We start from the raw sequence: 18,523 nt of genomic DNA on the forward strand, positions 1-18,523 counted from the left end.
GACAAATCAGGGAAAGCATTTATACAATTAGCAGACACTTTTATTCAAAGCCAAATGTACACCTAAACAGCTGCTATATCCTGTGCAGCTGTCTGTCTGCTGGATCCTAACACCTGTATTAAGTAATTAGTCAATTAGTCTAGCATTCATTAAGCTATATTTGTCAAGACATGGATAGTAAAATATGTGCAGAAATGGTTAGCTAGCTAGTTTCAACAGTTGTTATTTTTGAACTGAAACAGGCTGAGACTGAGAACACCAGCATATTTTGAGTGACTGAAACTCAAGCCACATAAGACTGAAACACTTAGTATATTTCAAGACTGAGGATTTCTTTTTTTGTTGTTGTTGTGTTAACACTCTCCCGCCATTGACAGAATCTCCATCAATCCATGTTTTTACTTTTTTAAGGTAAGGGGCACTATTACACATTTTCTAAAGAGTACAGAATCTAAACACAGGTGAAAAAGAAGCAGAAATAAGCAATAGAAGCATTGCTTACACACATAACGTGATCTTCAAACATTAAACAGCATAAAAACTGCCTAACGTGACCGAATGAAATATCGACCCATTAAGAAGTATAGGACTGTGAAGCTTTGGGGGTGTTGATGAACTCAATCTACTCCATCTATATTTTGATCATCGTTCTGAATCCGATCTGGATGTAGTCTTTGACAACAACGCAATTTTCTCAGCTTTTTGTTCAAAATGATTCTTTTTTTGATGAAACTTACCCACATTCAAGTGTTGCTAAAAAGAATGAAAGAAGCTAGAATTAAATTATGTTGTTGTTGTTGTTTAAAAGCAGAGGCTCTGTTCTTTCTTTTGATATAGTAAAATAAATCAGATATTCATATATTCATACACCTCAATATTCCTAGGGCCATGAATTTTTGTGAAAATGATCAAAAATGCTGATGCTGGTTGACAACTTAAAAAAAAATGCTGGTGGGGAAAGAGTTAATATGCACTTTTCACAACTAATCAGCATTGATTAGAATATCATTCTCCTCCCTGACTGTAGCTACAACCTCAAAAGTCATTCTCACACAAACTCACTGGAGAACAACTCTTAATGGAGCCCATAAGTTCCTGGAAGAACTCTAAAGATTGTGAACTGTTCCTCCAGTAACCTGTCATGAGAAAATGTTTTGAGGAACTTGGTGTGCAATAGGATAGTTGAGGCACCTTTTATAGTGTATGACATCCATCCCCTGATAAAGGATGAAGAGATATTCTGGGCAAGTTTACTTTTATTGGAAGTTTGTTACAGATCCAAGAAAAGTGTCCATTTCGAGGCTCCAGCTTGCTGAGGCTGGAGCGTAATGAATCTCCAAACCCCCTTGAGATCTGCTGGTTGCCTTGAGTTTTAGAGCACCATCTTGTGAATTTGAATTTGAAGACCTGCTAGATCTCAGTGCCAAAAATGTTGAATGGCTGTTGTGTTAGCTAACTCAAGCTTTGCCTTTAGTAATAATTAATAGCAATTCATATATTACTTAATCTATTAATCATATAGAGTCTTTATTAGTTGCTGATGCAGGTCTTTATGAGTCATTCATTAACACATGATTATCTGTGCATTAGTTAAGCACAAATTAATGCATATTAGTGGACCCATATTGTAAAGTTACCTTAAAAAAGTGTAACCTTAATAAGTAATTTATTAATTAATTAATTAATTATATAAGGATCATTAAATAATACATAATAAATGTATTGTGCATCAGGGATTTGTGTATCAATGAGCCAATCATAACCTGAAAATTAGCCAATAAGCTGCACATAGCTGCTTTCACTCTCATATTGCAGTAAAACCAACAGTAGTTTTTATTCCCATTATCTTTAAAAGGCATTGAAGGCATTTTTACTTTAGATGTGAGATGTGAGATGGAGGGTGAAGAAAAGAAGAGGCAGAGATCTGATCAGATCAGTGGCGGCTCCAGAGATTTTCTGTTGCAGGTGCTATGGGGATGCTCAACACTTAAGAGAAGGTGCTTTGAATTTTGGGGCGTTTCATTATGCGTACATGCCCACATTAACTATACTCGTTCTGCGACTATAGTCGCGGATTCAAACGCGCTATACTTTTCGATTAAAATTTACTTAAAATTAATATGTTTATGTGAAATGAATATAAAATGTTTAAATATTACAAGCAAATATATAATAATATTTACTCTTTCCAACCAGTTAATTTATTACATGAATTAAATGTGTAGATATTTAAAATTTTACTTCTCATTGAATTTTAATTTTATAAAGTAAAAATTATGAAGGTTAATTTAATATATATTACTATACCAAAAAGTTCGTTTTTACAGTGTATAACTACCCAGTGTCAGAGGGGTATGCAGCAACAATTTTGGCAATCATCAATCTGGTGCACTTTGAGAGTTAAAAATTAAAAGCTCCAACCCATATTCAGTGTGCAAATTAAACAAAGAAAAATTCAAACCTCTTTTAGTTGGTGTCAAGTCTACATTACACTACTACATAATAATAGTTAATTAATCCCATTATAGTAATAGCCATATATTGTAAAACAAATGCACTGAAAAATAAAGGAAACTTTCATAATTAATTTTGTACTAATTTCTATACGTGAAAGAGTATATTTCTATACTTTACAAGATGTGATTGGGCCAGCCCAGTGTCAATCAAGAAAAGAACCAATGGGCCGCTGATCTATGTGTTTCATATGGTGTCAGAAAAAAAAAAAACTAATGCTGATTTTTTTTTAACCAATGCATTACACCGGCACAAACCCATGCGCCGCCAATTAAGCAAAACAAAACGAATGGGCCGCCGTTGTACGAGTTTTGTGGGCCGTTAAGACAAAAAAAAAAAAAAGTATGAGATGTATCGGCCCAAAAAACACGTCGGCCCACCGGGAATCTCCCGGTAGTCCCGATGGCCAGTAACCTACATGCCTGGACGTCACACTTTACATCCTACCTGTTGCCTTTCACCATCCACTTACTTACAGTAGCTGCTGTCGCATCAATTGACATGCCATCTCCTTTTCCCTCTTTCTCTTTCTATTTTTAGTCCCCGACAGTTTTTTTGCTTTATCCATCTTTTTCGACGACAACTCACTACGTTACTCGTTCCTGCTCGCTCAGCGCTCACGGCGCCCGGCCGCACCCGTCCCCGCACCCGCCAGCGCGTCCGCTCGCGATTTTTAAATTATTATTTAATTCCTATTTTAACAACATGAAAAAGACTATTTAATCATGACATTAAAATATAAATATAAAAAAATTACAGACATTTCTTGGGGGTGCTGGGCAGGTGCTATGGCTATTATAGGGGGAGCTACAGCACCACCTAGCTCCTCCCTGGCGCCGCCACTGGATCAGATGCAGAATCAATCCGGTTATTTACATAATTTCAGTGCTTTGCGAGATGTTGTCTCAACTCATTTTGAGAAAGAGTAAATATTTCCTTTGTTTAACTGGAAGTATAACTGAAGCCAGTGATATTGAAAGAACACGTTTGCCACTGAACTGCACCGGCAGGAACGAATAGAGGCCAACTGTGGCAATATCAGACTTTCAGAACATGTTTTAATGCCACTGACTGTTGCCCTCACAGTCTGAATAAAAACCCTCTTCTCAACCGGGTTTACAACCTGTGAACCACATGCTGCCCACAATGAAAGCAGAACAGAGGATCTGCCTAACCATACGGGAGTAAGACGGCTGCCCCATTGCCCTGCTGCTGGTTGAATATGTGTGTATAACCCTTTTTGTTCACAAACTGGTGATGCTCTTTTGTGTTGCTCCACTGTGGAGAATTTTAAGAGCCCTCAAAGATGGACACGTGACTCTGAAAAAACACTTACTGAGCGGAATGACTGAAGTAGATCTGCTGTTTACTGATTTGTTAAGTCATCGACTTTATTCATGATGAGAATGGCTGCCCAAAGCTATTATTTTGATTCAGAATAACTATTGTTCTGAGAATGCATTACCCTCATGTTTGTGTTGGAGTGTTGTCTTGTGTTCTCTGTGTCAACTGTTCTGTGCATGAATGGATCTTATTTGAAACGTTCTCATACTACCATTGGAGTCACACTCTTGTTCTGATTAAATGAGTGTGTAAGTGATCCCATTAATCAAATCTTGCTCTATGTATCAAAAAAAAAAAAAAAATCATACTTCCCTCATCTGCATGTTACAAACCTGTATGACTTTGGAACACAAAAGAAGAGTTTTTGATGAATATCCTGGCCATTGGTTTCCATCTAATGAAACTGAATGGAGAATTGAGCTGTCAAAGTCTGAAGTGAGGAAAAAAGAAAGAAATTGGTTCAAATTGTGCCCTTGTGATTTCAGAACACTAGAAATATAGTGCACCCCTTTTTTGATACATACTACATACTCAAGCATACATACTATTTGATACATACTCAAGCATTCATAGTACATACTATTTGATACATACTACATACTCGAGTATGTATCAAATAGTTTTGTGCCCTTGTGATTTCTGAACACTAGAAATGTAGTGCACGAGTCAATTGGACCCCTTTTTTGATACATACTACATACTATTTGATACATATTACATACTTATGCATACATATTATTTGATACATACTACATACTCACAAATTCATACTACATACTATTTAATATTTGAACATACTACATACTTAAGCATTCATACTATATACTATTTGATACATACTACATACTAAATCACATGTGACGGCAGTGGTGTTTCCAGCGTCTGCTGAGTCACTGTATGAGAAGATGAACACCTGAATTTCATCTCCAGAGCCACTTTGAGAGTTACCTCACCAGCATTTCACTCTTTCATTTGAGAAAATCTATCATCATATCATATACACACAGAAACTCAAAGGTCTACACAACAACCAGTCAAAATAAGAGTTGTGTGTAACTTAAAAGAAATTGTGACAGATTACAATTGAACAGTATACAACATACTTTGTATTTATTTTATATTATTTATTTATAACTTTATTTTTTATGGAATAACAAACAATTTCTCTGCCATTTTTTTATGTTTTTTATTATGTTTTAGTAAACATCTGTTGTGCAGCAATTTGTTTTGCAAAAATGAATGGTTCTTAAAAGTGCTACATTTTAATTTGATAACATTTTAAAAGATGAATTAAATTGTTTAAGTTTAATGCCTTTGTTTGATTACCACCACACTTTGAATAATACATTAAATCAAAAATCCAATAAAATTAAAACAGACAATATTTCATAGGGCCGTATTATTGTTAAAAAATAATAAACGTAGTGTTTTGAATTTAATTGATTAGACATGCATTTTGATGATCAAAATTGTATTAAACCATTAGAATCGAATAAAAAAATAATGAAATGGGAAAAATAATACTAAAAAAAAAAAAAAAGGATTTCATATAGCGCTACAAATTTGTTAAAATTCAGAGAAAACGTTACGGTGAACAAGCTTGATGATTTCATTTCATCTAATTTAACCATTAAAACAGAATGTAAAAAAAAAAAAATAATCAAATTACCCTATATATGTTTTGTTTTTTGTTTTTTTTAGCTTATTTGCCCGAGCCCCCTTTGACTTTTAATAAATGGAAAGAGCCACCAGGATATTCATCAAATATTCTCCTTTTCTGTTTCTCTTAAGGAAAAGGTTTCATACATGTTTTTTAATGACATGTGGGTGATTAAATGACAGAACATTCACCCTCTCAAGTCCTTGGAGCATCCATGTTTGTCATACTGCGCTGAACAAAAGGGCCCATCTAAGCTGTCAACAGTTGATGAAATTTGACAGTAGAGCTGATCTGAATTCCTCTAACAATAAACCTCAATACATTCACTCAAATTGTAAGCATTTGCAGTTACGCCTACATCGCCTCTCACAAGGAACGCTGGTCCTCAGGTGTAAATGTCATGAAAAATAGGTGTGACTCTTTCCCAGAGATCCATCCACTCCACTGCCGAGAGGCTAAAGGGGGTCAGACACATTCTGGCTGCACAAAATCTCCAATTTCAGTCTCAAACATCCCCAGGGATCTCTCTTAGGTTGCAATGCTCTAAAAATGCAACAGGTTTTTAATGATGATCGGCATCCTAAAATGGCTCTACGCGCTAGTAATGCTGCCATCTGTGCGCAATATGCCCATCAGTTCACTGATGTTGAATATTTCTTTGCTTGTTGCAAAGTGTGAATATCACTCTCCCCAAAATACATCAGCACAAAGGAGCGTTGATTTTCTGCAATGGGGCGAGTGCGAATATCTCAACCAGACCAAGTGGGAAACCAAAAAAGAGCGTTTCACCCTCCCAGCACTGTTGACGGCCTGTTGCCATGACGACGGGGCTCTAGAACACGCAACTCTTCGGAATGTCTAAATAAAGCCGTCTCTTACTTTAAATGTAATTGTTGCAAATGAAGCAAAGCGGCTTCGTGAAACTAATTGTCTTTGACTGTCTTCGCACCGTGTCTCATTTCCAGAAGTTCACTGTGCAACATGTGTAAGGTGACATACATCTCATATTTGTGTGCAGATGTAGTTAGACCATAGCTCTGTCATCTTTATGTTTTCATGTTTGCATGATTAATCAGTGCATTTTATTCCAATGGGAAAAGAAGTGTTAAAAATATATTAACTTGCTCTGCTTATGAAAAGACCAAATTGTTTTAGTTTTAATTTACCCCTCCCCTCGAGTCGATCATAGATATAACTTAGTCCATCCTACATTTCTTCTCATTTTTCACTTGTAAATATGTCAAATTACAGAAGTAAAATGGAATGCTTTTCACGGTGACATGAAATCTGAATGAGTTTTGAATAAATAAGTATAACTTTAGGAATACATTTGTACACGTTTTTGACTTGAAGCACTTCAATTTTGTTTTTCTTTTGTTTGTTTTTTTACAAATGCAGAAAATAATATTGAATAGGTGATCAGGACAGTACCTCTATGGTCCTGTAGGGGGTGATGGAGAGTAGTGTGTTTCAATGGCAGGGTCTGCTTGATTGACAATGGCAGAGTGCTGACACTCTGACAAACCAAGAAAGGCATTTATAAGCGGGGACTTCCCATTATAAATAGGTTTTGAGCACAAATGTTTTTTTGTTTTTTCCCACTATGTTTCTTCATCTTTTTTAAGTGCTTTATCTCACAGGGCTACTGTATGAAGCAAAGCACTCTAAACTACTGTAATCCACAGCTTCAGCGCAGAGGAATCAGCTAAATATTCCAGTGGGCTATTTACAGTGAAACTGTGCAGCATTAAATCTGCTTAAGGGTATGGGTTTAAAACAGCAAATATAGGAGTGCCCTTTGGGGAGGGAGAAAAAAAAAAACTCAACTCATAGAAAGCTCAGCGTGAATCGCTGTTCCTAGGCAACGAAAACTTAATATACAATTAATAATATGGGAATTTGCTATTCTGAAATCCAGTCACTCACTTAATTTGCCTGGGAATTGGCTTTGTCTCAGGATATTAAATATGGCAGATCCCGCGCGGGGCCGACATCGACACATCTAAGCCTGGTTAGGTCAGGGTCCTGGAGGCTCCGAGCTGCGGTTAAGCTGTGGTTCTGTGGCCCTCGGGTGATGAATGAAGGAGGAAATCGCAACACGTCCCCAGGCTCGCATTGTTTTAATTCAGAAGCATAGAACACGAGACAATGGCGCATATACAACAGTGTCTTTGTGCTTTAAGCACCCTCTTTCTCTCATGTGTCTTTCTGCAGGGGGAAGCGTTCAAGACGGGAGATGTCAGAGGCATCGAACTATCCGGTGAGTGTCTTCTACAAAAATAATTTAAAAAATAATTGTTTTGACTTGAATATGCATGCATCACTATTACAATTGCACATTTGGAGTTAGCCTCTAATACTAAATATTAAACTTGGGACCTTTTAGTCTTGAGTAGCCAGACCTTTGAATAAATGGCAAAATGTCAAGTCCACATTGCAGCTTATTCTGGCCAAGAACCGCCCACTCAGAGAAGAAGAGATCCTCTGACTGACATGCAAAGTGACCAAACAGAGTTGTTTTTTTTACAAACCAGTGAGGGGCGGGTTTAGCAAAATAATAATTTAACAATGATAGACTGACTAAAACAATAGCTATTTTTTTTTCTAAGGCCTTGTTTACACCTGGTATTAAGATGCGTTTTGGTCGATCGGATCACAAGTAGACGAGGGAGACACATTCCCGTTACACCTGGTGTTTTAATCCGTCTCTTCTGTCCACTTTCATCCACTTCTGTCCTGATGTCTTCGAGGGGAGGGTCTATGGGTGGGTAAATGTATGGGTTTTCAGATCTTTCAATCTAATGGACGAAATAAGCTCATGCCATTTACATAACGCACTGGAGACGATGGAAAAACACACAGAGAACATCAGCTTTCATTTCTGCTCTGCAGCCGTAAAATCACGCCGAACACTGTGAGTGTGTGTTAGAAATCAGGAATGATGAGAGAACATTGTGCTTGGTTGCTGAACAAAAGTATTGATTTCTTTAAAAAAAAAACGAAAAAAAAAAACTTTTAAACAGCTTTTGGACTGAAAGAAATTCTGATCACTAAACACATTTTACATTATTTTTCCAGTGTTTAAGATGCGTTTTGGTCGATCGGATCACAAGTGGACGAGCCTAAATACAGGTGTAAACGGGTCTAAAATACCACTTCCAGAGGTAGTCGAAAACACATTCGACCGGATTGCTTTCCTAGTGTAAACGCTCATGTGGTCGAATGTGTTCGAACAGCCACAAAAGACCGCCTACTCTCCGCCTACTGACCTAATGCGTAAACATGGGAAGACAGACGGGATTTAAACTTTGACGTCTGCTGACCCAAGTTTAGTTTGAAGACAAAAAACTTACCAAGCACGATGTTCTCTCACCAATCCTGATTTCTAACACACACTCACAGCGTTCGGCTGGTCTTGAGCAGAAACTAAAGCTGCTGCTCTGTATGTTTTTCCGTCATCTCCGGTGCGTTCATGTGTAAATTGCGTAAGCTTATTTTGTCCATTAGATTGAAAGATCTGAAAACGCATACATTTACCCTCCCATAGACCCTCCCCTCGAAGACATCAGGACAGAAGTGGATGAAAGTGGACAGAAGAGACGGATTAAAACACCAGGCGTAAACAGGAATGTGTCTTCCTCGTCTACTTGTGATCCGATCGACCAAAACACTTCTTAATACCAGGAGTAAACAAGGCCTCAGGCTGGATGTACCCTAGTATCCACTCTTGCATGCTAGTGTCGAGTTTTGCATGGACAAGCACCGCTCTCATGTTCTTCAGAAAACGTTAAAGTCTAGTTTTCTGTTCTGAGCTGTAACATAAACCATTTGAAAACAGATTCTAGCTGGAGCTCTAAAACAGATTTGTGCTTGTTTTTCCTCATTAGCATACACCCGCCCCACTCCACCTCAAGGCACTGGGCTCCACCGCTACCAGTTCCTCGTGTTTGAGCAGCCTGAAGACCAGACCTTGTCCCTCAGCTCACAGGAGAAGAGCTCACTGGGTAATCACACAGACGCTGTAAAGGGTTTAGCCACAACACACTGTGTGTATGGATTTTAAAGTGATAGTTCACCCAGAAATGAGGAGTATGGGATCATTTACTCACCCTCAAGTCAATCCAAACCTTCTTTTATATAATGCATGACGTTTATGGGTGATTTTTATGGTGTTTCTTTGGAGCTTGACAGCCCTAGGTCACCTTATGATTTAATTTCATGGAAACTAGCAGCATGAACATTGTGATACATTCCTGCTTTTGTGCTCCACTGAAGAAAAACTTTATATTAGGTGTCTTTAACTACTGTGTACATAGAAATAAAAAGGTACAGTTTATTTATTGTGTTCATGTGTAGCAAAACACTTTGCAAAAACCACTGCTGTTGAGGTGGGATATGGGTAAGGTTAGGACAGGTTTGGTGGTATAGGTTTAAGGGTGGGTTAAGGGGTAAGACAAGGGTCAACAGTGTAAAATTACAGATGTCAAGTCAAGTCAAGTATATTTGTATAGCGCTTTTCACAATACAGATTGTATCAAAGCAGCTTCACAGTATTAAATTAAAATAATACAACAAGGTTTGTTTCTAGTGGAATTTATTGATTGATAAAATCAAATTAAATATCCCCAGAATATCCCCAGATGTCAATACAGAAAATGAATTACAGCTATAATTACATGCAGGTATGTTTAAATATAAGTACAATGTATGTACACAATAAGTGCAGTTATTACATAGTATAGTTAAAAACACGTAAAATAAAGTGGGACTGAAAAAAGTTCATATTTTTTGGGTGAACTATCCTTTCAGTACACATAACTTTAAATACACGTCTAAAACTTACACACAAACACTTGCATACTGTGCGGCCACCTATTTTAGATTTTCCTGAAAATATCGGTCTTGCCATTCAGCATAACTGGTAATTAACATCTCGACATGAAATGACAAATACCACAGAGCAAGACATTGACATTTCCCTCTAAATTATATTTTATGTAATTGCTCTGTAATTTAACATTTATATCTGAATGATTGATCGCGTAAAAGAGGTGAATTGAAAAGTGCCAATAACACTGAAGACTAAATACACACACTAATATATTCCTACTTGTTACATTTCTGCACATGACATGCTATTATTATTATACTGCTTTTCAAAATAAAAAATGCAATTCACACAATCACAGAGACTGTGAACTGCTCCCATTACCGACATGATCCAATTATTATATGGCATATGATGACCACGACTGTCCTGATGGCAGCAAACATCTTGGTACAAAAACAGCAAATTGCATTAAGTCACATTTGTCATATTACACCATTCGTCACATTCAGCACTTGTACCAGTCACTACTTGAACTAGTTCTCTTTATTACTAATTATGTTTTTCCATTGGTCTCTGTACCTATTGAAAGGTTCTGTTGGTTTCAGCTGCATATGTGGCTTCCTGTACAGATGGCCTTATGAATTATAGGAAGTGTTTGATCTTTGAGAGCCAAGACAAGACAGTTTCCAAAGCTTATCAGACTTAAGTGAGCCAATTTAATAGCGGAAATGGAGATGCATTTGGTGTGTCTGCTTTGGGAACCGTGTATCAGTGTGTATCCAGCATCATACACCTGCCCTTCCACCGCTATACGGCAGAACGATTTATTGATGTGTATAAGCGACTATAGACCATATGCGCCAGAGAAATAAGTCTTCCAAATTTTGTCTTTGAACTTCCTTTTTTTGCGGTAGCTCTGTGGCATCGCTGTCGAAGAGTAATTAGCTGGTGAAGGGGTTTCACTTATTGTTGAGTAAGCGAACGTTATCATGAGCATTGTATTGTTTGAAGCGGATACATAACAAATGTCAATAGAAGATTTTAAAATGAGCGGATCATTCATAAATTCGTAAGATCTTTCCTTCATGCTGTGGAAATACAAACCGGAAGACAGAACACAACGAGTGTGACGCTGAAAAAGGGGCGGAGCTACAGAAGGTCTATAATCTCAGTCAAAACAAGTCAAGTCTACCTGTGGATCACTGACGCCACGTAACCAGATGTACTGCACCAAGTTTCAAGTGTCATTTGTCCATCTACACTGAAAGTGAAATTGCTGCACGACATGACAATCATCCAATCATAAGATATATATATATATATATATATATATATTTGCATTAAATATATATTTAATGGATAATTATGTGGAGTCGAATTTTAAACCAATGAGATTTGACAATGGGTGGGAATACCCAGATACTAAACTAAACTATTGACAAAAATTCTGTTGCTTATAAAATATAAAACTTGAAAAGTATACTGAATTAATGTTTACTGAATTAAGTCCAAGTATCTAGAAAAAAACATACTTGAGTGAAAGTAAAAAAAGTTGTAGTTGCAGTTGCAGTTGTAGTTGCAGTTATTGTTTCTATGCAAAGTGAATTAACTAAAATGTTTGGTCGCACTTTATATTAGGTGGTCTTAATTACTATGTACTTAACCATGTGATACAATATACTTATGTACATACATGCAGACTCTTTTTTCAGAACAACATGTATTTAAACAGTAAATTCATAGATATTTAATGTTAGTATGTGGAGGGATTTTTACTGTAGGATTCAGAAGGTTTCATTCATGATTTCAGTAAAAAGTGCTATATTTTTCTTTAGAAATACAATTAAGTAAAAATACAAATATTCAGTTGAAATTTGCCTTTGAGTAAAGTACAAAATTTACTAAGATAATACTTAAGTATAGTAATCAAATAAAATGAGTATTTTACTTATCGATTGTTCCTTTATCGAGTCACTTATGGTTAGGATATGGTGTAATGGTTATAGTTTTTTTGTTTTGTTTTTTGTTTTTCCCCCGTGATTGGTTCTGTTAGAGGAAACAATTCGCTAATTAAGTTAAGGTGATTGTGAAGGAAACCATCACCCCATACAATTAAAAGACAAAACAATGAAGACATTTTCCCCACATGAAGGCTTTTTTTCCCCTTCCTTTGTCTTTGCTTGTTTTATTGGAAGGAAAGTAATTTGTAAATTGAAATGGGCTTTGGAAATGTTGAGTTGAATTTGAACATGCTTTGCTCACATGAGCACCACAGCTACATGCTAACTGCCAGGCCATTTAGTTTGATGGCCGTTTGCCTTTATTAAGCATAGTATCTCTAACGGGATCAGGACATGAGGCAGACTGGAACTCACGCTAATATGACATTGATTTACATGGATTAAAAGCAGTGGCCTCTTTAAAATGTTATTTTAATAAAATGTCAATTGAAGCATCACACTATTTGAAACTAAAACAGGAAACCAAATAATTAATGATTTTTGTCCAGCCCATGTTCTAATCCCGTCTGATTTGGCCAAAACATATATTGTTATCTTGATGCCTAATTTGATTTCCTAATCATTTTCTCATTAGCATTTTTCATTGGCTCTGATCAGGCCAAAATGATGTCATCAGCGGACCCCTCGAGTCATTTCCTGTATGTGTATTGTATTCTGATCAAATTGTTGCAACAGTCTCTTTATATCAGCCCTAAAAAGTGGAATTAGAAGATCTTACAATCACTCTCCATGCGTAATGCATACTACCCATAATACTCCTCAGTTTTCCTGCTCAGCGGTCTTTGTTTTCATCTGCAATCTACCAGAGATAATTGATCCCTTTGTCTCATTGACTAGAAGGACATGATGTCAGATCTTTGCAGAAAATGAGGGTCGTTCTAATCCTGTGTGTGGTTGCTAGCGTGTTTTGGAAGGTATTTCTTTACTGTCTCAAGTCAAAAAAAGTAATTAAGTAAGAGATCTTTTTTGTATGTTTTGTGTTTTGGATTCTGATTGGCTGTCAATGTTTTATCATTTATCAGCTGGAAAAGAATCACTCTGAAAGTGATTCCAACGGTGTTGTGGTGGTGTGAAATCTGCTACTCTGTTAAATTTAGAACAATATATATATTATAGCTATCATCCTCGGTGTGAACGGGCCTTAATTCTGATTGCTTAGAACAGAAATAGCACACCTCAACAAACAAACCGCACAATTTGAGGTATGTTCATGTTTGTAGTACAAATAGTGCAGTAGTTTTGTGCCAACGTAACGGAAGTTATTATTAATAATATGTATGACCAATAGTAAATTAATATTCAGGTATGTTATTGATTTAAATGCACTGACACTATCAGATGTGAACAAATTTTTAACTGAATTGAGCTGAATAATGACACTATATATTATCTTCTGTAGAGTTGCTTATTGTCAGGTTTATGTTCTGTTATGTGGACTCTTATTTTGACATTCTGTTCTGTTTCCTTTAGTTCCTGTTTCCTGCTCTGTTTAGTTTTGGTTTTATTTGGGTACTAATTTTGCCCGTGTTTGTTTCTAAGCATTAGGGGTCTAGTTTAGTTTCCTTTGTTCTATGCCTTTATTCATAGCCCTGTGTTTCAGTTGTTCTTTGTCGGTTCTCATTTGGATTAAGTGTGGCATGCGTTGGGTATCTCCAGCGTTCTCCTGTGTTTTGCGTTTACTGAAATAAAGACTATTTTTGACTCAGTGGGGTTATTTGACTTAGTAGAGAAAGTACACAGATAGGCACTGTATTTCATGTCATGTATTTATTAGTCTTGTGTGCTTTTTCTGGGTGAGTCGAAGTGAACTGCCGCACTAATAGAGTCTTCACTTTGTGTAGTGCACAGAAGACCAACGGCCAAGGTCAAGAATTTCATTAAATAATACGTACAATTTTAGTTTGTTTTTCCTAAATCCTTGGAATATACGACGTGTTGCATGGGATCATTCTGTGATACTTTGCCATCTTTTTTAAAAAGCTTGATGCTAGTTGCTATTCACAGCCGTTATATGGACAACCAACATTTTAAAAACATTCTCCTTTTGTGGTCCATAAAAGGAATAAGGACATACTACATTAGAACAACACCAGGGTGAGTAAATGATGACTTAAAGGGTTAGTTTACCCAAAAATGAAAATGATCCCATAATTTACTCACCCTCAAGCCATCCTAGGTGTATATGACTTTATTCTATCAGCCACACAATCAGAGTTACATTAAAAAATATCCTGGCTCTTCTCAGCTTTATAATGGGAGTGAATGGTAACTTGGATTTTGAAGCCCAAAAAGTATATCCATCCATCCATCCATCATAAAAGTAATTCAGGGGTTAATAAAGGCCTTCTGAAACGAAGTGATGTGTTTTTGTAAGAAAAATATCCATATTTAAAACTTTATAAACTATAATCCCTAACCCTTTAATTTTCATTTTAGGGTAAAGTATTTCTTTAATACAGAGTGTTTCTGCGCCCATGTGGCGGTCTCAACTACAAACGTGCGTTTCATATGCGTGTGGCCTGTAACCGGTACCCATCTTTCATGTTCTGCTGACATTGATTGACTAATTGATCTAATTGGAGGGCTTGGAGCATTTGACTGTGGGTGTGGAGACATCTAATGATCATTTTCCACTTCCCCGACTCTTCTCTCGACACACAGCGCTCTAATGGTGATACTCCATTTCCCCTGATGCTGAGCTCAACTCAATTTCAGTCTCAGCTTTGATCTTCAAGCGTACAGGGAGAGGTGCCGTACAGACTTCAGGGCCGGGCTTGTGTGTGCGTGTGTGTGTGTGGGTAGAAAGAAAAATGTGGGTCACGGAAAGGACAGTGACAGCTGGTTGTTACACAATTGGCATTGGATGGCATGCGGGCGGCAGTGGGCATGAGAGAAGTGTGTTGGTGGGGAATCCCCATGCCTCCTCTGTGTCCCGTATTCTTCTCAATGGCCGTTTCGGTGCCAGGGGTTTCACAGGCCACGGGTCAAGCCAAGCGGAGGTGGCAAATGGGCACGTAGTGCCCGGCGTCCTCGAGCTGCCAGCTGGCACGGCGGCGTCTGTTCACACGCTGGCCTTCAGACTCAAACACAGGGCGTACAACCCACTACTTTGTACTCTCCCTAAACACCCTCCCACCCACACTCACGCTGCCCACACACACACACACACACACACGCTGCTGGTGGAGTTGTCTCAGAGAGAGGGATATTTTTACTGTCTCTCTCATCGTTGAGTGTGTGGGAGCCCTTCTTTCATTTAGATGCATTACCTGTGTGACATGAGTTGTGAATTGAAAGATCATGAACTTGTGAACTTTTTGTTAAAGCATGTGATGCTGTTTTAGAATGGCACACAGCTATTCATGGCATTATACGTTTACTGTATACTGTACATATGTAACAAAACAACTACAAAAAACTAATAGAAAAACAACCAAAACAATAGATGTGCTGTGATTGTAAACTGACAATGATAGAAAATAATGTCATTTATATATTTTCATATCTATCATATTTCAACTTCATCCCTTGTTCACAACTTAGTGTGCTGCTAAAATAAAAGTTATGATTGCTGCATATTTACACTTTAATCGATACTGGTCTGCGCTTCGCTACAACATAAAATCATCTGCTCCGTGTTGTCAAGTGGGTCACACAGCTTTGACACACAGATTGTGATAGTTACAGCTAAATAAAATCAGTTGTGTGCCAAAGAAGTAGGCTGATGGGTAATGTGGGTGCAGATGTGAGATAACCTACATCAATATTTCCGAAAAAAATCTGCTAATATTTCTCTGGCGAAACCATGCCTATAGAGAAGAAAACCCTTAGGCCCTTCCCAGTGCGATTTGTGTCAAAGCATTCCTCAAGGTCCTTGCACACTTGTGTACGAAATTTTCATATGCGTCTTTTTGTATTCGCGATCCTAAAAAATGTGTCACCCACAGAAACCTTGCACACTGAGTCCGATGCGTATTAATCAATCCGTTGCGGAAAAAAAAATCACACAACAATACAAAACGGAGTCTTCAAGCAGTGAGGATGATTTTGTTGTCCTCTCTCTCTTCTTAAAAAGGGAAAAAGAAAGAGTTCCACTTTATCAAGGAGCTGCGGGATTATTCCGAGCGATTCAAAGTTTACTTCAGGATTACAGTGGCTCAGTTTGATGCTTGTTAGCCACATATTAAAAAGAAGACCTCCAATTTCCATTAACCAGTTGATCCTAATCAGTTCTGGATTTTGCCGTTTGCTTGTACGGTGGCTCTGAATTGTCAAAACACCTCTCAAAATGCTTGCTACGGATGCGAAAAACACAGAAAATTGAACCCAATCCGAATTTTTTATGACGGACGAAAGGTTTGGAGGCAGTGTGTATTACAGACACAACGTGAGGTCGTATTTATTTTTTAACGTGCGAAAATTTCGGACGAGAATTTCGGATTCAGTGCGCAAGGACCTTTAGTCCGGTTGTTTGATGAGAGAGATTATTTATAATAAACACTTTAAGAATCCGTCCAGCAGCGGAGGACTATTATTCTGTTGCACGAAACTGTCGAAGATTACGTGTTGATCTTTGGTTGACCAATCAGCAGAAAGGTGCTTAAAATTTAAAAACAAGCTGAATTCTTTTTATTTACTTTTATTTTTTTTGTGGAAAAACGAATAAATGAGCTGTTTTAAAACTTTTCAAGCGGGAAACGCAAGTAACTTTGTGGGTGGATCTCGGGCGCTGTTGCTATTATACCGACGCAAATGTAAAATGGGTTGGTCTGAAGTAGCTACATTACTCATAAGTGTGGTTTGGGCGTAACGTGAAATAAACCAATCAGAGCGTCATCTCACATTCCCTTTAAGAGCAGGCATGCTTGTTCCATGGCGGATTGATATTATAACGGCGGATTTGCCAGGTGCGGTTCACAGCCGAGGAGACCGACGTTCTCATCCAGGCCGTAAAAGACAGAGAATGACATTGTATGGGGATGGGAGAAACACACCCATAAGCTTTGGTTAAACAGGCATATAATAATTTGGGTAAATGTGTAAGCTAGATTTATGCCTATCTTCATGGACACCACAATGATTTCCCTCGTGTGGTAATATTTTTCCTTGTAATTATGTATGGTTTGCAAAAATGAGAACTACTGCGTCTGTGTAGATGAGAGAAGCAAAGTGTATGCGCGTTGTGCATGCGCCCTTAAAATAGCATCTGAATAATGCGCCACTGACTTTAGACTAGGTTTGTCCTGGTCTGTAGCGGAATTGTTTTCTGAAACTGCAAAATAGCACCAGGGAACGTTTGCGCCAGAACACGCCTCCTCTTTTCGCTGAACCGCCCCCGGGAGCGCAAGTTCATTCCCTAATTTACCGACGTCTGCTGTGCGTCGGGTGCAAAATAGGAATGATACATGCGTCGGTGTACAAAGTCAATTGCGCTGGGTGCAAGATAGGACCCTAAATGTGTTTATACTTTATGAACTCTGTATCTTTGCACTCCATCAGTGAGGTTATACTGCCAACCACAGCTACAGCTGAGCCGTCATCGCATAAGACAATGAGAGTGGAGTGAAAGTCAAGAGCGGCAACAGTGCTGGTGTTTGAAGTGCGAGTACTTCAAAAGAATGAAATCAGTCCATCATCTCAGAGTCAGCACTTCTCTGCTCGACACTGTTAGTTCAGAGATCATGGCCTACTCACACTGACTCATATTTGTTGAGAAAGGAGGACTGGGAGAGTGATAACATAGCTGTGGAAGGGGAAAAGTGAAAAGACATTCATACTTCACCATCTGTGTCAAAGTAACTTTGTGTCTTACTCATAAGTTAACACAAAATCATGCAGCGTGGGCGAGAATGTTACTATTAAAAGGTAATGTGTTACATCCCGTTACTGCAGAACGCCTAATATGTACTGTACACTACCGTTTGGGGTTTTGAGGTCAATATTATTTTATTCAAGGATGCATTCAATTGCTCAAACATAACAGTAAAGACATTTATAATATTAAAAATCTATTTCAAATAAATGATGTTCTTTTGAACTTTCTAATCAAAGAATCCTGAAAAAAGAAAAAAAGAGAAAAGAAAAAAATAGAAAAGAGTTATTTTAAATTGTAATAATATTTCACACTAATACTGCTTTTACTGTATTTTTGAT

The 18,523-nt window shown here is 37.6% G+C and overlaps 1 protein-coding gene across 1 annotated transcript in view; it reads left to right on the forward strand.

The window, feature by feature from the left end:
• The window catches only part of pebp4 (phosphatidylethanolamine binding protein 4), a 142,341-nt gene that overhangs the window by 108,982 nt on the left and 14,836 nt on the right, over positions 1-18,523 (forward strand). The window contains exons 5-6 of the mRNA XM_084388398.1: positions 7,733-7,778; positions 9,406-9,522. Coding sequence (XP_084244524.1) covers positions 7,733-7,778; positions 9,406-9,522 — 163 coding nt within the window. The remainder of the gene's footprint in view (positions 1-7,732; positions 7,779-9,405; positions 9,523-18,523) is intronic.

Source organism: Rutilus rutilus, assembly GCF_951802725.1.
Source record: "Rutilus rutilus genome assembly, chromosome: 19".
Lineage (NCBI taxonomy): Eukaryota > Metazoa > Chordata > Actinopteri > Cypriniformes > Leuciscidae > Rutilus > Rutilus rutilus.